The sequence below is a fragment of the Alternaria novae-zelandiae genome (genome assembly GCF_023758075.1).
Source record: "Alternaria novae-zelandiae strain BMP 2774 chromosome Unknown scaffold_11, whole genome shotgun sequence".
NCBI lineage: Eukaryota > Fungi > Ascomycota > Dothideomycetes > Pleosporales > Pleosporaceae > Alternaria > Alternaria novae-zelandiae.
In genome coordinates, this window is record NW_026056971.1 from 264,575 (window position 1) to 287,835 (window position 23,261).

Sequence of the window (23,261 nt, forward strand, 5' to 3'; positions counted from 1 at the left end):
GCCAACGAGATAGGCGTTGTCTTGTAGAGAGCGAATAGCAGGAAGTATAAGGCGCGATTGGTAAGGGCCTTTCGCGGCAGGGTTCAGTTGCGCCAAAAGTATCAATGCTCGTGAGGTTTGAAGATGGGGGAAGGTAGAACAAGAGCGAGTTCTGTTACCACGAAATCAACGTGTAGTGTGACTGGAGATTGTGACTACTGATGGGATACAGTCATACATCGCGGTGACATCGCGCCTCGCACAGGCATATAGCGCACTCACGAACACAACCACTTACGGTAGCTACTCTCAACGGAATACGCCTAGTCCACTTCCCACGAGCGACGTCGCTATCTCGAACAGCACTACAAACGTCTGGATGGTGTCTATGCCAGTTTCGGAATTCTCCAAACGTTATTAGAGCAGTGAGTTGTAAAAGCTTGTCACATAGATTATGCATCCCTTAAGCTACCGCTGTCAATGCAGGGATATCCATATTATTACAAGCCCCTACATACACAGTCCACCATTATAACCCAACGGGTGTGTTCCTCCACATCCGATCCTCGCCGAAGTACTTATCAATGACCTCTTTACCGCCTGGCTTCTTTCGGTAGAAAGCGTAATCGTTAGCGCATATCTGATGTTCCAAAAGCACTCCCCCACAGCCTTCAGGACCGTCGAGTTCGATTCGGTTTTCCCATAGGTCGGATAAGTCGGCCAATTCTTTCTCTTCTGGTTTTTCCATCATCATGCAGTTATAAGTGGCCACCCCATCCACGGTAAATAGCTTCTTCTGCCGTGTCGAGCTCGCCTCCTCCTCAATCCATTCCACGGCGTTCCAACGCGTAGCTTTGGTGCACTTAGGGCAGAGCGCCAAAGGGTTCTTTACTGCCTCGCAGCCGATAACGTGGGGGAACGGTTCGGGTTTCTTCACCTTGGTTTCTCCTCTTCCTTCGTTGAGTTCTCTTCTTCCTTCAATTAGAAGATCGAACCACTCGTCCTCGTCATCGAAGTCGCGCCGCTTCTCATAACGCGAAAAACATAGAAAGTCTCCAGCAGGAAGTTGCGACGTATCATGTTGAAGCCTTTGAAGTGCTTTATTAAGAAGTGAAAGAAGTAGGTCGTCTTGGGGCGGATTTTCCATTATCGCTTCTCTCAGGACCTCAGGGTGTTGTTTAGTGCAATATTCGCAAGGCTTGGGTGCAGTTTTGTTTGCGTCAACGGTACAAATGCCTGGACCAAATTGGCGAAAAAAGCAGGCAATATGTCTGGCTTCTTCGGCGATTTGCACTCCTTCTCGTGTTTCTGAGGCCATGTTGAAGGACTTATTTGCTCGTCGTGGCTTCGAGGTAGGAATATGTGGTAAAGGATAGATGATGCGATTTAATAGCTGGCTCTAATTTGTCGCGAAGTGTTCAAGAATGGCTTCAAGCACTCGTTGTGTTGCTAAATATCTAGACTGAGTCACATTGGTTACAGTGACACGGATAGTCATTGCGGGAGTCACTATTGGTACGCACCGACTCCAACACTATGACCCCTCCGCAAGACCATCGTGATCCATTACTACACCTCCTCCTAGTCTGTCGCCCACGCCTAAGTCGCAATGCACAAACTGGCAAATAAATAGATTGCCACCGCTTCAGAATACGTTAGCGCAAGCTTAAACGCGGTCATTTCAGAAAGCCCATATCAATTAGCAATAGAGTTGACCTGCAAGCCTTCAGACCAGAAGTATGAACACCGATAGTCGACCAATTTCTAGTTCCCTCTTGCGACAGTGATCGTTACCGAAACTCCGAGGGAAACGCCGTTCAGAAGGGTTGTAAGGTATGCTACCGCAAAGCACGACGCAGCCGGGACTGTTACTCCTATGCGCCTGCATCTGAGCGCTGCTGCCAGCGGAGACCATGTGCCTTTTGAGGTCGATCTTCGCGTTGGTATATCCCGCGGAGAATTGGACTTCTTTGTCTCGATGTGCTCGTTTTGCGAAGCGATTGTAGCATCCAGTAAGTGAAACGGCTTGCGGCTCCCTTGCAATATGCCGTTTCTTGTGTGTCGGTGTTGCTGTTTGGCTCTCCGATGCGGAGGAATGTGCTATAAACACTAGTCGTGTCGTGTCGTCTTATCAACCGCACTGTGAATACGATAAAGCTGTAAGGGGCGGCCTGCCTCTAATTCCGTGCCGTAGGTGAGCACCAAAAGCAGTAGCCGTAGGTGTGGTACTGTGGCATGTTCGGAGAACTCATTGTCGTTCGTCGGTGATAAGCTCGTGTGACGACCCAGGGCTGTGATCGAACCTCATCTGAGGTGTACGGAAAACGTATTGAGGGTACTCGACGAGATGATCGACTCAGATCGGTTCGTCGATAGCGCTGCGATCACACCCCGTAGTTTCGGCGCAGTATGCCCCACTCCGTATCGAAGTACCGGCCAAACCCTCGAATCTCGCACATACGATTGAAACACTTCTGGCAAAGCTGATTTCTAAACCTTGTCCTGTCACAGCGTCCGTCTCTCCTTGGATCCTTTTCCCAGCTTGGGTCCGCCTCGCCCTGCTGATTCCGCGGTCCAATCTTCCAGTTGCTGTCGACGGGCCGTCTCAGTCGTGGATCCTCGAAGACACACGGAAACCCCACTCGGTCGCCATCGAATTCCGAAAGCCAATGGCAGGCTTGCTCTCGTGCTTTGCGGTAGCATCGTGCACACAGCTGTCCGCGATGCCGAACTGTGCCGCAGAGGCGGGGATCTTGGGGGTTGAAGTCGTTGCGCCATGCTGAGAAGCGGAATTCTGGGTCCTTGCATGCACAGAGATATGTCCAGCCTTTTCTGATGCGTTCGGAGCTGTCGCGCTCAAGCTGGTGCCTGTAGACATCGATGCGGTACCTCAGCAACGGCTTGTCTGGATGTGCTTCGGCCTGCTTGTACAGTGCGTCGAAGCTCATGTTCTTGCACCATGAACATATATCTGTGCCTTGTTCTTGTCCTCCTGGACGTGAGCCACAAGCGGTACCGAATGCACAGTGTGGCTTCGGCGGCGGTGCTAGCATGACAAGCAGGTCGTACAGTGGTACACCTTATCTGTTAGCGTGGCCGACAACCTAGCAGAGCGACTCACCAGGTCGGTTTCTGGTATGGCTTCAACTCGTTATTGTGTTGTAGCCTTCCACGTCATCGTCCGACTCCTCACTGCCCTCCTCCGAACCTGCCGACCTTGTCACCAGTTTGTCTGCTTCTTCATGGCATAGGCCCGTCGGCGTGAAGAACTGGGCGATTCTGATCTTTCGCAAACGCCTTCTCCAACACCTGGTACACGCAGTACCTTTCTTGCGGACAGAAGGGCAGTCCAGGCGAGTGCCGCGGAGGTTCAGGTCATGTAGTCGCCACCTGCAGTGCTGAAAATCCGGATCCTCAAAGGCGCAGAGATAGCGACCACGAGCTTCGATGTTGCGCTTCAGAATGTGCTTGCGCGCAGTTTCTTCGTTGATGAGTTGCAAGGCAACAGTGTTGGCGTCAGCCCAAACTCGCAATTGTTGTGGATCGTGTCGTTGAAGACAGTCCGCGCAAACCCGATTTGGGATGTAGATTTTCTTGCCGATGCCGAGACAATGAGATCTAGAGACGCACTCGACAATCGGTGGGGGTTTGAAAGTGGATTCAGAAGCTGAAGCCATAGACTGGTACCGAACGTCTAGTAGTCAGGGCTCCCACGCTCACTGGTTTGCGGTTAGCTCAACGTCCTTGCATGTCGGCTTCTGTGATAGGGCGCACCCGGTATGTGCTCCTATGACGTTGAGATTGACATTCTTGCTGGTCGTTGAACATGATGAAAAGACATCGACTGATTGACGCTTGCAAGCCCTGCGAGTTGCATTGACAGGTAATGGGGACGGTACTGGACGAAAGCGGGCTGTCGCCATCTCCGGTGACATGAGTTGCGACCAATGCAATCGAGTGCATGCTTTACCACACGGACGCTACGGGCTCAGTCATGGAAGCTTTTTGTGGCGTAGAATGTGTCCGATGTGTCGGTTCAACTGTTACTGGGCGGTGTGATGCGCTGATCATACTCGCTAGGCTACCGGCATGGTAACATGCCATGTGCCTGTGCCGATTGGGTACCACTTGTGTCCATCGTGTCAACAGTGGTGTTGCTGCGCTAACATGCAGCTATGATCACCATGAGGTATGAGACCCGACAAGCCGGACAGGCCAAAGCGGAAGCTAAGCCACCGGTTAGCTCGTAGATTTGTGTAGCTGAACCGGATCTTGTCTACCACTCGTCGGGAGACGATGGTACTCATCTCATTCGTCAGCTGTGAAGAAATCGCAGCAGCGTGGAATAGACGTTACGTGTATTTTGGACCTCGAACGCTTGAAACCTGTCGTGATTCGACGATGCTGTGATAAAGTTTCGCTTCGAGCATTCTAAACATGAGGAGATCATCGTGCACGGCCATGAGGTCCTTGCTAATGACCCCGATGAAGCCCAAGACGCTGACTCGTTCCGGTTCATCCGCCTCTTGATGCAACATGCTTTGCATCGTGTTCGAGACGCAGTCACTTCAACATCTGCTTTAGTCTTTGCAAACACTGTGTAACCGCGTACTTGCATTGGATCGACCCAGAGTAGAACTCTATCGGATATGCAGTTGTGACGCAATCTGGATCGGCAGTTTAGAAAACGACCTGTATCTTCCGCGATCCAGCCTCATCTATGGAGGGTGATATTTGGCCGGTATGAGGTTTTCTGATCCGATACAACGGGTAAATGCGGTGTTTGGATGCCTTGGGCCTGAGGCGTAGGTGTCAGATGACATGTGGTCCTCCTGCTCGTCTGGATTTTGCCAATGCGATGACGAATCTCTCTCAGACTGCACTCATAACCGTAAGTAACCGTGTGGTGCCCAAAGAACACTAGACGTATAAAGTCTGCCTGCCCTTGCAATGGTAGTATGCGCTGGACATGTGTGCAACACTGAGTTGAGCTTTCATATGCATAGACAGTCGTTCGACATGGCATCGGATTTGACCGCAACGTACGTCGGCGAATGCGCATTACGCGTGCAGTGGTCCCAGATCGAGTCATCTAATGTTAATCTTTTGAGCGAAAGGGTGATGCACATCGATTCTTACAGCCGAGACAGGCTACATCTGGCGCACGACCAGCTTCATATGGAGTCAGTGGCTTGGTCACATGTCGTTCGCTCTGGGCGACCCGGGGCACGGGTAGGATATGATAGGGATCGAGACCCTGGCGTGCTCATCCGTTGATTCGTTACTGAAGGCCGTGGTGACTTTGATCAATAAACACCACTTTGCACCTCGCCAGAATCCGTCGTTGTGTTACGTGTAGCTGCGCGGTGTGGGGAGCAAGCACGCAGACATGCATGCTGCAACCTGCTGCACCCGCTCGACATTCTGTTGTATCAAAGCTTAGTGGCCACGGAGATCGCCGTCCATAGAGCTCTGCTCAAACCGCAATGCTGCCAGATGACTGAAGGGTCGAACGGTCATCGAAGTATAATTATTGTGGATATACTACTCCGGAGATTGGGTCGTGCCGCGAATGATCGTGCCAAAGTCGACGTTCGGCATGATTCCGCGGGTTCCCCATGGTTGGAAGCTATGAGGCGCTGTGCTGTAGCATTGTCGTCACATGTCGGCGAGGCTGGATCGCACGAATACACAGGGTGTACAATCCGTCCATCTGGGATCGTACGGGGCGAGCCCTGTTGTGGAAGCATCAGGCGTCGGCTACGACTCGGCGAGGCTGACCTCTCCAAGGGTGGCATTGACCCGCATCGCCTCAATCGAAGTGTGGCGGCTGGCGGCAGCGCGCGAAAGTAAAATTGGAAGCTTGCTGGGGTAGCTGTCGAAGGGCTGTTCTGTCTTTGTTTGCGCTGAAAAAACGAACATCTGAAACCTCTTCTCACTAGCGTCCTTTAGCCTCGCGATCACCGACGCGTCTACGGTGCACCGACCTCGGGACGCGTGCACATCATTGCACGCGTAGCCAGCTTGCCACACACTCACACTCCAACCGGAATTACACAATTGGCGACGTCACCTTGGCCACCGCAGGACATCATCATTCGTCTCAGCAAGCGCGAGGCTGGATCATGTGGTCTAGCTTCCTTTCCCGAGCGCGTCCTACCCCTGAGAGAACAACACCTGCAGTGCAGTGCACGGTCGACACGCCGGAAGATGTAGCTGCATCGGTGGAAGACAGACATGTCGATATGTCGGAGTTGCAGCCGACTATTGTTCTCGACGATAGCGGCGACGCCACCCTATTGGTCGGCACCGATTCAGCTGGTCTTCAGCCGGTCCAGGTATCTTCGACAGCCATGACCTTGGCGAGCCCGGTATGGAAAGCAATGTTCGAGCGACACCGGAAAGAAAACGGCGCCATTGAGGTGCCGCTCCGGGATGACGAAGTAGATGCATTGTATATTGCACTTCGAATCGCTCATCTACGCTTCCATGAGATACCAAGGAAAGACGGCCTTACAATCGATGCCCTACTCGAGCTCGCTGTCGTGTGCGCCAGATACGACATTGTCAAGCTTGTTCGGCCGTTCCTGGATCTCTACGGATGGGCGCAATGCCACTATCCCGATACGGACTCCGGAGAACGATGCGATCCCGGCTGGTTCTATGTTGCCTGGACTTTCGGCTACAAGGACAGCTTTCAACGTCTTACCCGGTTCACGGTGAAGAAGATCGGGCTAGATGACGACGGGAACGCTATCATGGACGACGGCCAAAAGCTCCCAAAGTATATGCCTCCAGGGCTTCTGGGTATGAACATCTCAATCCCAACCGAAACAATCGCGCAGATATGCTGACCAACCTTCAAGAGCGCATGCTGCAAATCAGGGAAGCTACACTTTCGGCTATGCTGGATGTTCTCTACGATATTCTAGACGATATCATACACGTGTATGTCTGTCAAGTCGATGAATCATGGGAGCCCAAGTGTCGAGCCATGGTTCTAGGCTCCTTCATCTCTTTCCTCTTGGAGAATGATCTCTATCCAGCACGACGGAGAGCTTCCGAAACTCCCTTCAGCATCCAAAAGCTGTACGACCTCGCGCACTCTGCCCAGATCTTGACTTTCGAATCACATGACTATACAGGTATGGCGGCACATATCCGGCGGTCTAGTTGGGATCCTGCAAACGTTACGGCGGAGACATTCAAAAACAATGGCGGCCTGACTCTGCACAAGAAGTGTTTTGGGGCCTTTCATCTCCGATCGAAGCTGAAGACTATTTACTCAGACATAGGCTCAGCCGTGCTCCAATCTCACATTGAGCACATGGATAAGCAGGCTCTGAAGTAACTTTCTTAGCTCCGACGGCCCGATGAACGAGTAAAGGCGGGAAGCCATACTTCGGGTGATGAAACGCGACGGTCCTCACGCGGAAAACGCCGGAAAATACACTACAGTGTTGAGAACCGGATTTGCTGTTTACGGCTCGTAGTCGAATTGGATAATGATGGGTTGTTGCGGGATTCCGTCGCTACAGCACGATGACGAGGCTCGGCTCGCACTACCGCGCGCAACAACAACACCCCGCTCACGACGAGACTTGGTACTTGGCAATCACCTCTTCCACCTTCCTGATGTAGTCAACCAAAGTTCAACGCTCCCACTTCGAATGTACTCCAAGCCATCGCCAAGCCTGTATCGCACAACGATGCCTGATTGTAAAGCCGATAAGACGGCTTGCGAGGATGAACACAAGCTTGGAAGCCATTGGCATCGATGGTACCGTCGGGCGCATACATAAACCTTGACGGGCTTCGGACTCCTGGAGCCTCAAGATTGACAGCCTCGCAATGCTTCCTACCCTTCGTTCCGCAGCCGTCGCGTTGCTGGTTTCCGCCGCGCCCGGCTTGGCCCAATTCCCAGCGGAGCCCGCGGGTCTCAAAGTTTTAGAATCGCGCTTTGGAGATGGTGTGAAGATCACCTTCAAGGAGGTTCGTGCGATTTAGCAATCGTGAATGCTTCTTATCTAATATGTACATGTTAGAACTCGCTTTGCGAAACCACACCCGACGTTAAGTCCTACTCCGGCCACGTCTATCTCCCTCCGGGAACCGCGGACTTGGGTCAAGGGCAGGATTACCCGATCAACACCGTGAGTGCAGGTCCAAAGCATACATAGATCTCACTTACCAATGCAAACCAGTTCTTTTGGTTCTTTGAAGCTCGTGAGGATCCGACGAATGCGCCACTCACCATCTGGCTCAATGGTGGACCGGGTTCTTCGTCTATGTATGGTATTCTCGAAGAGAATGGGCCATGTTACGCGAACCCCGATTCTAACTCTACCCGACCGGCGGAGTGGAGTTGGAACAGAGCCTCAAACATGCTCTACCTCGACCAGCCTGTACAAGTTGGCTTGTAAGCACTACATATGTTCCCTAGATGAGGGACTTGTTTGTTGACTCCTGCTCGCAGCTCCTATGATACCCTGCAGAACATCACTCGCGACCTTGTTACCGGTGAGGTCACGCTTCTCAACGAGACTTCAATTGTACCTGTGCAAAACACCACACTTCTCACCGGAACTTTCCCTAGTCGCGAGCCAAACAACACCGCTTTTGGCAGTGTAAACGGAGCCGTAGCAGCATGGGAATTTGCGCAAGCTTGGTTCCAAGAGTTTCCCCACTACCTTCCGAACGACACCCGCATCAGTCTTGCAGCTCAATCGTATGGCGGACGCTACGGCCCCGCTATGATGTCCTTCTGGGAAGAGCAGAACCAGCGCATTGAGAATGGTACTCTTGGCGAAGAGGGTTACATCATGCACCTTGATACCCTGCTTCTCATCTCAGGATGCGTTGATCGCTACGTGCAGTACCCTTATTACCCTCAGCAAGCATTCCGTCAAAATGGATACGGCATCGAGGCCGTCAACGAGACGACGTACAACGCCATGGTTGAAGCAGTGCCAGAATGTCTCGAGCGCATCCAGAACTGTCGCGATGCCGCTAGACAAGACGACCCCGAGAATCTGGGTATCGATGCCGGCGTTAACGAGGTTTGCGAAGACGCAGAATCGTTCTGCCGCGCGGAAATCGTCAGCCCGTACAATCAGTATGCAGGCCGAGACTACTACGACATCTCGACCCCGTCACCACCTCCATTCCCACCGCCATTCCATGAAGGCTACTTGAACCGCGAATGGGTACAAGCTGAACTTGGCGTACCACTCAACTGGACAGGCAACTCGCCCCAAGCCTCTTCCGCATACCGCGACATTGGCGACTACCCACGTGACAACTGGCTCGACGACCTTGGTTTCCTGCTTGACAACGGCATCAAAGTCTCGCTCGTTTACGGAGATCTAGACTTTGCCTGCCCCTGGGCTGGCGGTGATGCCGTCGCCAAGGCAATCAACTGGACTGGTTCAGCTGGGTATGCCTCCGCGCAATACGCCGAGATTCAGACCAACGACTCCTACGTCGGTGGCCTCGTTCGTCAATACGGTAACTTGAGCTACATCCGCACGTACCAAGCCGGTCACGCGATCCCAGCATACCAGCCCGAGACCGCTTTCAAGATCTTCACGCGTGCGCTGTTCAATCTCGACATTGCTACTGGTACTGAGTCAACTGCCGGGGTGGAAGAGAGCAGCACGTACATGAGCACTGGTCGCCCAGACCCCGATGTGCAATTCGACGCCTTCACTAGCGAAAGGCTGACATACTGCTACACCTGGGATCTCAGCTCTTGCACCGAGGAGTACGTGGATGCGGTTCTGGATGGCTCGGCGGAGATTTGCCAGTACCTTGTTGTCGATGCGAACACTACTGCGCTGTTCCCGGAGGTTATTGCAAAGTGCCGCGCGGAGAGCGGCGGCAATGGAACTATGCCTGGTGGGTATAGTAACAACACGCTGCCTGAGTTCGAAGGTGCTGCTGCGAGCGTAAGAGGAAGTGCGTGGGCCGTCTGGTCGGCCCTTGCTATCATGGTTGTGGTGAGCTTTGTGCTCTAAGTGCGCGAAACGGACTGTAAATATGGTTGGATGCTGCAAATGTCCGACCTTGTCTTGATAACACAACAAGACATCATATCCCCAGCCCCGAGGCAAAGAATACATAACACATGACTTGGTATCCATTACCTCAACTCGGATCTCCTCAATCTTCCAAACTAATTATCAAGGTTAACACCAAACTTCTTAGCCTGCTCCCTCTGCACCTTATCCCCCAAATGCGCTTCCACACCCTCCGCATCCCCCTTACCCCCCTTCCCACCTCCACTTCCACTCTTCTCATCCTGCCCGCCCTTCTTCGCCCCACCGCTCTTCCCATCCTTACTCCTATCCCCGCTCTCCAAACTCGTCGCGCCATGCAACTCCTCCACATCAGCATGCCCCCCATTCTTCCTCACAACCTCATCCCCCGCGCCCTTACTCTTCCCCACAGCATCAGCCACACGCTGCGCCCTCGCATCCATCTCCTGCCCCTTGCTCGACGACGTCGAGATATCCACTTCGTCTCTGTCTAGCTTTGTGAACTTTTGGTCCAGCTGCGAGCGCTCGGGTGAGGTGGCGCTGTGGTGCGGTTCTGTGCGCTTCTTGGAGGATGAGGTGTCTTTTTTGGGTGGCAGCGGGTCTTGGGCGGAAGAGTCTTCTTCGTCGTCGAGAGGGTCCTTTTTGGGCTCGTTGACGCCGAATTCTTCGGCGTTGTCCGCGATGGGGGCTGCGGTGCCGCCGGCACCCATTCCGGGGAGGGCTGGGGTGGGGTGTTAGTTATGTGAGATGTATGTGGTTTGGGCAAGTTTGGGGTCTTTTTCTTACCGTCTCCTGCTTCGACTTCGGGCATGGGGGCTACGTGCTTGGTGTGTTGGAGTGTTTTCTGTTGGTCACGTGTTAGTCGCTGTTCAGTCTTTTGTCGATTGGAAGACGTACATCACCAGAAGCTCCATGAAGAAGCTCTTGACCCTCAATTGGGCCATTGTCGCTAGATCCGTCTCCGTTGCGAGGCATGATGTTCAATTCGTAGATTCGAAAGAAAGGTTAAGTGGTTTGGTGTTTAAGAACAGTACAAAGCTGTGTAGCAAGAATGATTCAATACCCCAGCTTCAACACGACACCTTCATATACCAGCTACTAGGTACTTGAAAGTTGGCAACCCCAAGTTCTAGGTCTCCGGTTCAAAGACGTCATAGCTTTTGTTTATTGTTCGTTGCGTTGCACTAAGCGGCCACTAGGCGGTGACCGGAGAGCGTCCGGCATAGATACAGTGGACTTACTGCTTTTTATGCACAGCAAGCCTCTCAGGCACCGCACCAGATTGAGTGTAGTCCGAGTTCCCCCACATTTGGTGTCATTGTACCTGAGGCCTTTTCTGACTTTGGCGCTAGAGCCCGGGGCGACTTTCCACGAGTAACATTGGCGGTGGGCGTTGGGAGCGCGTGTGACAATGACTGTGGTATGGTGCCAGAACGTAAAGTGTACGAATCGAGTATATTATCGTGTCAGCTAAGGGTATAATACAAATTGATAGTGTCGCGTAAACATCGTCGTCATCCTTTCCTTCGTTACAACAAATGAGACTCCCTAATAAACAACCTTGTGATCCCAAAGAGGCGCCTGCCTCACGCTGTTGTCATCCCACTCGACCTTGCCCTTCTCGTTCATTATTGCGCCCTCGTCTGTGACCTCGACACCATAGCTTCCCAAGCTCTCAGTCAGCTCCGCAACCTCGTTCTTGCTGACGCCAGCCTGATCTCTCGCGAGCCAGATGACTTCTTCGCGTTGCGCCAAAGCGGGGTGTAGGTAGGCTTCGAGGACGTCTTGCTGGGTATAGGCTGGAACAGGACGGCGGAAGCGTGTGATCAGTGACGAGGAGATCTCGCTGACAGAGAGTGTATGTGGGGAGAACATCTTCTTGAGTAGGGATCGCTGTGGCGGGGCGTTCGATGGGGGAGCCATACCAGCGCCTTGTTCGCCGGCGTACTGGCGGCTTTCCTCTCTGTAGCCAGAAACAAGAGCTTGCTCAGATCGCCTGCTGTCTTCGCGCGAGCGTTTAACGTTATTGTATCCAGGGTGCATGCCATTGCCTTCCGAATGTCTTTCAGCGTCGTTGTGCTGTTGGGGATGGTTCGAGTCATCGAGCAAGTTCATCTGCTTGATCTTGCGCTTCATCATGACGTGGAAGATGATGGTTGCTACAATCAGCACAATCTGGAGCACCGTCGGACCAGCAGATGTGACACTGTTGCCGATACCGATACCGAAGAGACCCAAGAGACAGAGCTCTCCAAGGTAGACACCCACCATGAGCTGCTCGAGCGCGCGAGCATAGAAGCCACCCTTGGTGTCAACGTGGGTGTCGTGGACGTAGATCATGTTGTAGCGGTAGGCCAGGTAGATGAACCCGATACCGAGTGTCGCAAAGCCCAGAACGAGTGGCGCAATGCAGGCGTATGAGATCGCGATGACGCCCAAGTTGGTCCATTTCGGGTACTCCGCTCCCCAAGATGGCTCCGTGAATGACACGTAGCGCATGTACTTCTTTCTCGGTGTCTTGGCGAACTTACTCAGGATGAACACGCCCACCAGTCCCATCAGGTTGAAAAGGTACCTTGCAGCGTTGGCAAGTCCATACAGAATGAAGTATGAGATGTAGAAGTTAGAAGCTTTGGGAAGATTCTTCGACAGTAGTGAGACAGCCGATGCTGGATTGCTGACGATTTGACTGGCGACGGCGGTGGCGCTGGAGGTGAAAGTCGTGATCAGGAAGACTTGAATGACTTGGAATGCAAAGTACCAGGTTTGGGTCTGCTGCTCGACTTCGGACAGAGTTACTGCTCCTGCAAGTTTGGCGACGACTAAATTTGTCAGTATGCATTAGGAGTAGGGAGCTTAGGAACAACTTACAGCGGCAGATAATAGGCACCAATGCCATCAGTACAGCGAGAAGAATGGTAGGCAAAAGTCCAGTGACTACACCAAGAATAGGTCCAGGAATGGAGTCAATCCATGCCAAGAACGGCACGTTTTCTGTGAGATAGTTGACGTTGCTGATGATACCAACAATCGCGACGGGAATGGCCCAGAACAGAATCAGAAGCGCAATGAAGATATTCGCAAGGATATGACGGAGTTTTCTGTTCTTGGAGCCCATGCCGAGGTTCTTCCAGATGATCTCATCAGGTAAGACACCCATCTGGCGGGATTCAAAGCTTGCTGGTCTACGATGTTGGTGCTCGTTGAAAGCGGCTTCGGCGGCGGCCATGGTATCGAATTCGATGAAGACGGCACTAGCAAGCTTCTCCCGGCCAGCGAGATGGGACTGTTGAGCCGATTGGATCTTGGGTAGCAGCTCCTTGATCTGGTTGCGGTAGTAGCCAATGGAGTCGACCTTGTGTCCGATGAGGGGCTTCAGCTTGTGCGTCGGTCGCAATGCCTTGTCATAGGTTGCGTTCTTCTCGCTACCCTTCTTCTGCTGCTGCTTGGTGACAGCTGCCATGAACTTGATCTCGCTGGCCTCCAGCTTGGGTACGTTCTCTTCGAGTTCTTCAACGTCATCTTCTAGGTCCTGGACGTCAGGTACCAACCAGATCTGGGCCACTTGTGGAAACGCGGTGTGCAAACTCTCGAGCGATAGATCCTTCTCCAGCACGTCGGTGAAGAGGACCGTTCGTTGCGAGATGCGACTAGCGTTCCAGGTGGACAACAAGTAGGCCTTTCGGACCTTGACCAGATATAACATCTCCCGTCCGATTAGGAACAAGACCCAGCCGAAGAAGACCCAGGCCATGAGCGCATGGGCAAAGTAGCGAACGTCGTTTTCAACATTGGAAAAGCTGATGATGTCCAGGCCAGATTCACCACCTCCGCCAGTGGCATTGACAGGGAATAGCACTGGCCAAGTGATGATAGCACCGACAAAGGCCATGAGTGTGAGCACCTTGAGGAAGCGCATGTAGAGGTAGGCATCGAGGGAGTGGTGGTTGAGGACGTATTCATCACTGATATGCATGAACTTCTTGATCCAGCCGAATTTGCTCGAACCCGCCGATGGAGTCTTCTCACTGTGTTGTTCGTCAGTCTCGATGGAATATGTGGAGGCATATATGTGATGAAACGTACTCTTCGAAAAGCGCATCGTGGAAAGTTCGTGGTGCGTATAAACGCCTCTGTTTTGCTCGCAATAGCAAAAAAGCACCCACAAGGATTCCAGAGACCACGATACATGGTACCAGCGTCGAATACAAAGCAGACACTGACGAAGAGCTGCTGCGGTGGCTGCCCGACCGCGAAGACGCGCTGGGTGAAGACATGGTGCGCGACGTCGAGGATGTGAATGAGGCCACAGAACGAGGGTGTCGTTTTCAGTGTGGTTTTAGCAGGTCGAGCTGCCTTTGATGTATCGGCCCTGGTTACACCCTTTCCATTTCGGCGCTTGCATCATAGCACCCAAACTCTGGCGTTTCCCCATAAACATTCAATGTCATAGTACATGGACGGCACACGCGTTCCGACTAGTCGCATGCTCTACCAAACAAGATGGACCAGGGGCAAGTCGCGCGAGGCCGGAGGCTGGAACGCAGGTTGGTTAGAGGCTGGAGGATGGTCTAGCCTAACGGTTACGTCGATCCAAGACGATAGCGCGCATGCTGTAAAGCTTGGGAGGCGTGAATGTCGAAGGCGCACGCGGGGACGAGCGTCTGTGTCGTCATTTGCCCAACGCGAAACTCGCACAATCTCTGCAAAACAAGGTCATGCATTCAACAAGAGCTGCTGGGCATTGCTCCGTTACACCTAGCCTGCCGTTTTTGCCGTTCAACGGCAATTTCCGTGCAGCGCTGGCCAACAATATCGTCGTTGACATCGTGTGAGGATCTTTTGCGAGTGTATGTGTACGGGCGGGCCTTACAGCCAAATTCTGCCAAAACGGTTATGGCGCAGTGACTTAGCCACATCTAAGCTTCAATGGGACGAAGATCAGGTTTTCTCCAGGCGCCACAATGGGGTGTGTGGGTCACTAGTCACGCTTGAAGCTTGACTGGACATGGATTTGCATTGGCATTCAACTTGCGAACAGTGGGTTCTTATGTTGCGATTTCCCACTCTGGTCAGAGATTCATTATTAACTAGAATTGATAGACTATAATACAGGGCTCCGATAATCCGTAGAAAACTTAGCTCATGAGCAGTCTCGTAATGGCACTAACATTAAGTGTCCTTAGATCACTGTAATGTTGCCCGGTACCCAAGAATACCACTGGAATGCCTGTCGCGTGCACCATCGACACCAGTGTACCCACCATATCGCCGACGGTATCGCATTTCGAAATGATAAATCCATCGAGGTTTCTCCCCACGCCAAAAGAAGCGTTGAAGTTGCGTGCCTGTGCAACAGAGTCTGTGCCGACAAGCGCTTCACCCACCATGAGAATCTTGTCTGGGTTGGCTAGCTTGCCGAATTTCTCAAGGGAAGACATGAGACGTTGGTCGTTGTGTCGGCGACCAGCGGTGTCGATGAGCACTACGTTGAAGCTGTTCTTCGAGGCGAAGGTAACGGCATCCGCTGCAATGTTGGCAGCATCTTTGCCATAGCCCTTTTCGAACAAATCGACCTGGCCTCCTTCTCTTTGCGATAGCTCCTTCAATCTATCTACGTGTACGCGGAGTTGCTCCACAGCCCCAGAACGGAAGGTATCCGCTGCTGCGATGAGCACGCGGTGGTGGTTTTGCAACAGGAAAAAGGCGATCTTGGAAAGGTTTGTCGACTTTCCGACGCCGTTCACACCGACAATGGAGATCACGTAGGGTCGAGATGTTGTGGCGTTGGTGTGTTGAATTTCGCGGAGGAGGTCTAGGGAGGACGTAGGGGTAAGCATCTTGGTGAGAGCCTTTTCCATGGAGGACTTGAGCGTCGTCTCGATTGCTATTACGATAGTTAGTAGCTGGGTGTGGTAAGGGATAGGCGTGTCAACTGACTGGTAAAGCTAGGAGTCTTCATGCCCACAAGATCGCGCTCGACGCTCTCACATAGTCGCACCGCAGCTTCGAGGGCCACATTCTTGCGAAGGAGGTGCTGTTCCATTCCCTTAAGTGGTTTTGCCAAATCCTCCTTGGTGAGTGTCTTTCCGCCAACCACGTTCCTGAACAGGCCGCCAATGGCACCCAAACTGGACCCGACTAGCCCGCCAGAGGCAGCGGGTGCTTCCTTGTCCTTCTTCGCGTTTTGTGCTGCGATGATCTCGTCCATCTCTTCGTCGAGATCTTTGAGCACGAACTCGCCCTTCTTTGTCTTGTGGCCCCATGTCTCTGGTCGGATCTCCTCAAGCGCCTCGTTCCCAGAGGCGTCGCCCTGGATGTCTGATTGCGAGTAGTCGAGCACAGAGTCGTCCTGTTCTTCGGCCCCGAATTCGCCCCACACTCTGCCTTTTTTGGCTGAGCCCCTGCCCTTCTTCTTCGCTGATGCTTCGTCACCCGATGACACTGGTGCTGAGCTGAACGCCGAGGCCTTCTTCTTGTCTCGCCGTGACATCTTGCCTCCGAACGGTCTTGCCTTTCCAGTCAAAAGCTGACTTTGCGCCGGTGTAGTAGGCCTCGATGTATCTGGCGTGGGCACTGGTGTTGAATCGGCGCTCGTATCGTACAAGGACTGCTGTGGTTTCTGTAATGCCGTTGGCTTAGGCACGCTTTCGTCGGCGCTATCGTTATCCGTACTCGATTCGGGAGTCGTGAGCTTGATACTTGGTGCGCCTGAGTCGCTGGCACCTTCCAAGTCATGCATCTGTCGGTCGAAGTAGGCGCCGAATTTGTCGCAGTTGACCACACTGCTGTGCTCCGTCTTCAGCTGCTCGCCATACAGGCCGACGAAGAGTGCGCGCACGTTGTCGAGGAGCTTGTCGACCCATGTCAAGTGTACTAGACTCTGGTATACGGCCTATGGCACGGTCAGCTCTTGCGCATATCTACGGCGCATTGCGCCGTGGTGCCGTCTCGACCCTTTAATCGAACGGGAACAGTCTTCGTACCACAAATATGAGGCCAAGATCCTTCGCTGCGGTCCACTTCAACGTGTATCCCTCCTTCTTGTATGTAGGTTTGGCGCCGGCATCTTCGGCGTGAGGTTGCACGCGCTCCTCGATAAAGACATCCCGGATTAAACTGTTGATGACGTTTGCGCCGACCGGGACATATGTGCGCGACCACAGAACTACGCCGGAAGTAGTCAATATCTCGAAGGTATCCAACATGGCGAGGGTGAAGGGCGTCGGGAAGGTTGCGGAAGGGAGACGTGGTGGTGCGGCGGGCACATGTGGGATATGACGACGGGCCGTGCACGCTCTTGCCAGATGGTCGGAATTCGGAGGTGCCAACGACACCGCAGCTCAAGGCAGAAATTCAACCAACATTGACGTCGACGTGTCCAATTGCGCATCACAAAACTCAGGCTTCTTTGTCTTTTTCATTCTCCTAGACACCGCACTCGCTACACCGACCAGCACCCCGACGCGCAGCCATGCAGCGCCCCAACTACGGCAACCCACCACCGGCGCATTCACCACCTTGTACGTATTAAGACGCGTCCCATCATGCCTCCTGTAGATGCCGTGGACTGACTACATCAAGTACACCACCCCGTCCCACAACATGTTTCCACAGTCCCTCAGCTACGGTCACCACCTCCCCCGCAACCCCCTTCACAACCCCAGAGCGGCTATGGCTACGGATCACAGGCAGGGGGCATGCCACCTCAACAAGGCGGATATGGCGTGCACCCGTCGTTCGGCGGCTTCGTCAACGACCCCACTGCTCAGTTAGGGTTCCAGATGGGAAAGAGCGCCATGGACGCTGGGCAGCACTACATGGAACAGAATGTATGTCCACAAGGCATAGCGCAGGCCTCCCGTTCATGAACAGCCTGCTAACAACATTCCAGCTAGGACGCCTTGTCTCAGTATCCGCACTGAAGCACTACTTCAACGTCACAAATTCCTACGTCCTCAACAAACTACGCATCATCCTCTTCCCATGGTGGCACCGTCCCTGGTCGCGCCAACGGCAACACACGGCCGATCCCTCAGCCTCCGCCGCACTGCTATACCAACCTCCGCGAGAAGATGTCAACTCACCAGACATGTACATACCCACCATGGCCCTGGTGACCTACATCCTGCTGTCAACACTCTTCGCCGGTCTACGCGGCGCCTTCAACCCCGAACTCCTGGGCAAAACCGCTACCGTCGCAATCGCAGTCACCTTACTCGAGATCCTCATCATCCGAACCGGCACCTTCCTCCTCGCCATCAGCAGCTCCTCGCAACTCCTCGACCTCGTCGCATACAGCGGCTACAAGTTCGTCCACGTCATCGTATCTCTGCTCATCACCAACTTGGCCAACTGGATCGGTTTCAGTAGCTCATGGGTCGGCTGGGTCATATTCCTTTACTGCTTCAGCGCGAACTCGTTCTTCTTGTTGAGGAGCCTGAAATACGTGCTGTTGCCTGACAACAAACCACAAGACGCCTTTGGCGCTCCTGCTCCCGTGGGATATCCTCAGGATATCAAGACTGGTCAGAAGTCGAGGAGGACGCAGTTCTTGTTTGTGTATAGCTATGTGGTGCAATTTGGGTTCATGATCTGGTTGAGCAAGGTATGAGTGGGACAAAATTAGTGGGGTAGTACATCTACGCTGAGGGCGCTGAGGGCGCAGAGGACTACGTATGTCCCACTCAGCCTATCGGTTGAACTTGAGAATACGCGCAGCTACGCTGTTACTTATTACCATTTAACGATTTGGGCAAGCCAGGAGTCCACGCGAGGGTAATGGTCGCGTTTGAAGAGTACCATGTATCATGTATCTATTAGCATCCAGCATCCGCATCCGCATACTGAATACAGAGAGTCTTATGCGTGCTGATTGACATCTATATATATCTATATCATGTCGCACTTAACCAGGAAAAATGAACGCCTATACCCGCTGTAACAGCCACTAGCCATGAGCGCGTAAATCCTCCAGTACGCCATACCATACATGCGCCCATACACCGGTTTTGAAGAACCCATCTCCCACATCTCTGCGAGGATCCCGAATACCATCTATCCCACGACAGGAACAATACGCCCCATAGCACGCATATGCCCCATACTCTCCTCATTCTCCCTCTGATAATCCAAAACCACCTCACCAAACTGCTCAATCTGATCCTGTGCCCTCGGCGCTCCGATCAACACGATGCCCCTCGGCACCACCACGTCAGCAACCTGGAAGCAACCGAAAGTAACCACCTTCTTGATAGCGGGACATGACCGGAAGACACCAGCTACAATTTCCGTGTCGACGACGGGACAGAAGGAGAGATTGATCTCGCGGATATGAGGATATTCCTTCTTGCCGTCGAAGATTTCTGTAAAGGTAGCGTGCGAGATGTGGCGGCAGGAGGAGATGTCTAGGAATTCGAGGCGCGAGCCGGAATGGGCCATTAGGGCGCGGAAACCGTTGGATCCTAGACCGATAGGCTCGTCTTCGGGTCCGTCTGGGTTCGTGTTGTCCAGATCGCGGGTTGAATTGACGTCGATGTAGTGGAGCGGTGGGTTGGTCCAGTTGGCAAAGAGCTTCACGTAACCAGCGTCAGTGCACTCATTGTTCTCTGTGAAGCGAAACTTGCTGAGGTAGTGGCACTTGTTGTGGATGGCTTCGAGAACGTCATCGGTGGGTTCTGTTGTGTTGTCCAAAAAGTGCTCTAGGCACAGGGTGCGGAGGTTATCGCCAACCGAATCGACTAGATGGACGAGCTTCTCGCGGGTAATGGGGTCGTAGAAACGGAGTGTGAGGTGTTTCAGGTGCTTCAAGTGAGCAATGGCGTCGATGCTGTCCGGGCCGATCTTCTTACAGCGCTCTATCTTGAGACGCTCAAGGTTGGGACAAAAGGTAGAAAGTGCTTCTATCGCCTGATCGTCGAATGCGGCGTCTAACCATTCGACCTTTAGCGACTTCAGATCTTGACCTCGGGCAATGAACAGCTCAATCCATTTGTCGTTGGAGACGAGGTTGGCTCCTAATAACTGGATCTCTTCTAGTCCCTTAGCCTTCTCGTTCATGTAGTCGATGTTGCTGTCCTTGAACTGGCAGCAGTTGCGCAGTGACAGACGCTTGACATTGGGGCAAACAGCAAAGATCTGGTCGTAGTCCTCCGTCTCAAGATATGCCGCCTCGTGGATTGCGATCGACTGCATATCTGACTGGAGGAACAGCTTCATCGTGTTGGAGTTCATCGCCCGCTTCTTTGAAAAGATCTCACTGATCCGATTCATGATACCCTCTGGCATCTCGCCCAGCTCGTCAATGTCCTCCGAATGTTTCGCGAGTTTCTCGATGCACAGTTGTTGAAGTGTCTTGGGTCCGCGCTGTGTCATACCATCGAGGCGGTTGCTCTCGATCTTCCTGCGACCCTTTCGCACCACGGGCTTAGCCAGTTTCTTCTCTGCCTTCGCATCTTTGACCATCTCTTTTCCACATGGTGTACACAGGAGACCACCGTCTGGACCAGCTTTGCTGTATGGTGTGACGGTAAATCGCTTGTCGCAAATTTCGCAGTTCTCCAATTGACCAGGGAGTGGCTTCGCCTTCTTGTACATGTCCATGGCATCTTCAAAGTCGGACTCATCGTCTGAGCCCTTCTTCTTGCTCTTCTTCTTCGACGCTTTCTTCGCCGCCTTGCCCTTCTTGATCTTCGCTATGGCCTCGTCTTGGTTGCGTTTACGTTTGCGGGTGCGCTCGGCTGCCATTGCGGAGGATTCGGCTTGTAGGTCCTCCTCGACATCTTCGTCATCTTCACCGGCATTTGAAGGTCCCTCGCCATTATCTCCTGCTTCTGCTGCGTCTCGCTCGGCTTGTTGACGGCGCTGTTCGTACGAATCGCGGATCTCTGCTGCAGAGATGTTGTTCGCCTGAAAATGAGATATTAGCGAGTGTTTCCCTCAAGCCTCGTCTACTGAGGTTTGCGCAGCCGCTATCAGGCAAGAGCCCAGCCGCTTCTGATCTTCATGTCGCAAGTCTCGAATGTTGGGCATGCTTTTCCCTAGAACAGATGTCACTCACGGCCAGAAAATCTGTCAAGGCAGAATGCGGCCCCCGAATGCCTGCGCCTCTAGGTCGTCGTCCGCTCCTGTCGCCACTCATTAGTCTTGCGCGCTCATCAAGTCGAATCGCGAAACTTGACTTACATGATACCTGTATCTATTTCCTACTGTAAGAGCGATTCAAACGAAAGTGATTTGAAAAAAAGTGCTGCGGTACAGTCGTGGTGGTGCGACTGCGCTGGGTGTGAGTGGGGTGGAACATGCGCAGGAAGGCGCGTTGGGGTACGGCGCGCAATCACGTGGTGGCAATTAGTCGCTTTTTCCGGATTAGTCTACCCCTGACGGCGTTCCTTTCACTGTCACCATAGTCGCGCGACAGGGCTATCCATAACGCTATCGATTCAAGAATTCAACTTTTGTAATCCTATGTACGTCCCCCCGGTGGAGACAGCACGTGGTAGGCCATTCGCTGTCATGACCACAGCTAAATCAAATAATCCATGTACACATCAAACGCCAGTCCAATCCAAACTCCCGCATCCCCTCGCAGAACAGAAACTTGTCCGTTGTGCAAACTTATCAATCTCTGTGATCTCCATATACCGGGGTCAAGTGACTAGATGACTGTGTCGTCGTCACTGTCATCATCGTCCTCGTCTTCTTCGTCTTCCTCCTCATCCGAGTCCCAAGCATCGACAGTGGACCCTGTCTGTCGGACAGTATCACCCATAGGCATCTATGACACAGTCAGTATTGTTTTTGCCAAGGCTCAAGATCTGAAGGGTCCATCGTTGAACATACCATAGGGGGACCTCGAGGAGCAGCACGAATCTTGGCCCATCCATTGGGGCGAATCTCCGAAGTGTCAGATCGCTCAGCCACGCTGGAGGTGAAGGTGTGGGACGAGCCGGTAACGGAGGAGGTCGAGCGACGATAGGCGTTGGGGTTGAAGCCTGAGCTCGCACTAGGAGCCGCATTGGACTGGGTGTGCCAGGACTTGGTGCGGACCTCGCTCCAACTGTCCGTGTTGGCGTTTCCATGGCCAGCCGGGAAGGAGTATTCGGTGCCGATGAGGCTCTCGTCTGCTTCACCGTTCATGGACATAGCCTTCTGGAAGCCCGCCGATAGCGCAATACCTCCGTCTTCAATATCCTTGCGCTCGGTTCGTCGGTTGATGCCGTTAACAGTCTTCCACTCATCGTCTCCCTAAAGAGGTCAGTATGACGGCCACAGACAGCCCTTTTGGGAAACTCACATATGTAGAAGATGTTTCACTCGTAGCTGCGGACCAGTACTCGGGAAACTGACCCTGGGAGTGGTCAGGTGGAACAAAGGCTCTGTCTGGTTCGATATAGCGGTCTTCATCGACGGCCTCATCAGCGAGCTGAGCCTCAACACACTTGAAGCATTTGGCAGTGTCGGGCTTGGCGCGCTGAGACTTCGCGAACTCCTCCAAGCCCTTTGTCTTGCCACACATGGTGCACTCGATTTCGACCTTCTGCTGCCCTGTGCAACTGTGGCAGTTGATGGGCTTGGTGATCTTGCTTGAGGTCTTGATTTGGTGTCGCGCATCGGTCAGCTGCTTGGTGGAGTACTTGACTTGAGGGAGATTCTTGTGGCAACGGCCGCATTTGATCTTCATGGGAAGCGGGATACCTTGGAGCCTGGGAAGAATAGTTAGCAGCGCGTCAAATTGAATAATGACTGGGTTGTTCCAATAGTAGTCATGCTGTCATTGGCATTTCCGGTCAATGTTGTCTGTACGTACCTGTCGATCTCGTCCTGGTTGTAAGCGTGCACATTGCGGCGGCCTCCCATCGTTGGCGACTTGTGTTGTGGAGTAGTATGCAAAGTATGAGAACGAGAGAGAGTGGAATCAGGTTGATGAGAGACCCTGAGACCCTGTATGGCGGTGGGAATAAGAGAGGCATGCCTAAGCGAAGCCTAAGGATACACGTTGTTTGTTTGGGCCGAACTCAAGGTGAAGGCAGGAGCCAGTGAGAGAAGCTGCAGCTGCCCAACACATGCGTAGCATGTGATACTGCGATCTCGGCGCTGAGTAGCAGTCATCATCTGGAGTCCTTTACAAATACCTGAGCATACACACTGAGCAGACAGCCTTGAAGCTGTCTAAATCTCTGCTACATCTCCAGGGTTTCCAGCCTCCTCAATCTTTTTCCAATCTCTCTTTAACTACTGCCATGG

At 53.0% G+C, this 23,261-nt stretch overlaps 7 protein-coding genes across 7 annotated transcripts; 3 read left to right on the forward strand and 4 right to left on the reverse strand.

Moving 5' to 3' along the window:
• Window positions 1–6,362: 6,362 nt before the first annotated feature.
• Window positions 6,363–7,330, forward strand: J4E88_005874 (uncharacterized protein; the record flags this gene model as incomplete). Its single annotated transcript, XM_049399506.1, has 2 exons — window positions 6,363–6,786; window positions 6,825–7,330. The coding sequence occupies 2 exons, from the start codon at window positions 6,363–6,365 to the stop codon at window positions 7,328–7,330; spliced, it is 930 nt and encodes a 309-aa protein (XP_049254519.1).
• Window positions 7,331–7,830: 500 nt separating this feature from the next.
• J4E88_005875 (uncharacterized protein) lies at window positions 7,831–9,995 on the forward strand (the record flags this gene model as incomplete). The annotated part of the gene is made up of 4 exons (XM_049399507.1): window positions 7,831–7,971; window positions 8,025–8,132; window positions 8,184–8,398; window positions 8,456–9,995. 4 exons carry the CDS (start codon window positions 7,831–7,833, stop codon window positions 9,993–9,995), a joined length of 2,004 nt encoding a protein of 667 aa, XP_049254520.1.
• Window positions 9,996–10,153: 158 nt separating this feature from the next.
• On the reverse strand, window positions 10,154–10,915 carry J4E88_005876 (uncharacterized protein; the record flags this gene model as incomplete). The annotated part of the gene is made up of 3 exons (XM_049399508.1): window positions 10,154–10,737; window positions 10,803–10,860; window positions 10,910–10,915. The coding sequence occupies 3 exons, from the start codon at window positions 10,913–10,915 to the stop codon at window positions 10,154–10,156; spliced, it is 648 nt and encodes a 215-aa protein (XP_049254521.1).
• A 649-nt stretch (window positions 10,916–11,564) lies between these two features.
• Window positions 11,565–14,293, reverse strand: J4E88_005877 (uncharacterized protein; the record flags this gene model as incomplete). The annotated part of the gene is made up of 3 exons (XM_049399509.1): window positions 11,565–12,838; window positions 12,888–14,044; window positions 14,103–14,293. The coding sequence occupies 3 exons, from the start codon at window positions 14,291–14,293 to the stop codon at window positions 11,565–11,567; spliced, it is 2,622 nt and encodes an 873-aa protein (XP_049254522.1).
• Window positions 14,294–15,154: 861 nt separating this feature from the next.
• On the reverse strand, window positions 15,155–17,224 carry J4E88_005878 (uncharacterized protein; the record flags this gene model as incomplete). The annotated part of the gene is made up of 3 exons (XM_049399510.1): window positions 15,155–15,903; window positions 15,957–16,911; window positions 17,003–17,224. 3 exons carry the CDS (start codon window positions 17,222–17,224, stop codon window positions 15,155–15,157), a joined length of 1,926 nt encoding a protein of 641 aa, XP_049254523.1.
• Window positions 17,225–17,490: 266 nt separating this feature from the next.
• Window positions 17,491–18,630, forward strand: J4E88_005879 (uncharacterized protein; the record flags this gene model as incomplete). The annotated part of the gene is made up of 3 exons (XM_049399511.1): window positions 17,491–17,539; window positions 17,601–17,848; window positions 17,911–18,630. The coding sequence occupies 3 exons, from the start codon at window positions 17,491–17,493 to the stop codon at window positions 18,628–18,630; spliced, it is 1,017 nt and encodes a 338-aa protein (XP_049254524.1).
• Window positions 18,631–19,073: 443 nt separating this feature from the next.
• J4E88_005880 (uncharacterized protein) lies at window positions 19,074–22,874 on the reverse strand (the record flags this gene model as incomplete). Its single annotated transcript, XM_049399512.1, has 7 exons — window positions 19,074–20,924; window positions 21,076–21,142; window positions 21,201–21,213; window positions 21,696–21,792; window positions 21,858–22,262; window positions 22,312–22,720; window positions 22,825–22,874. The coding sequence occupies 7 exons, from the start codon at window positions 22,872–22,874 to the stop codon at window positions 19,074–19,076; spliced, it is 2,892 nt and encodes a 963-aa protein (XP_049254525.1).
• Between the last annotated feature and the right edge of the window lie 387 nt (window positions 22,875–23,261).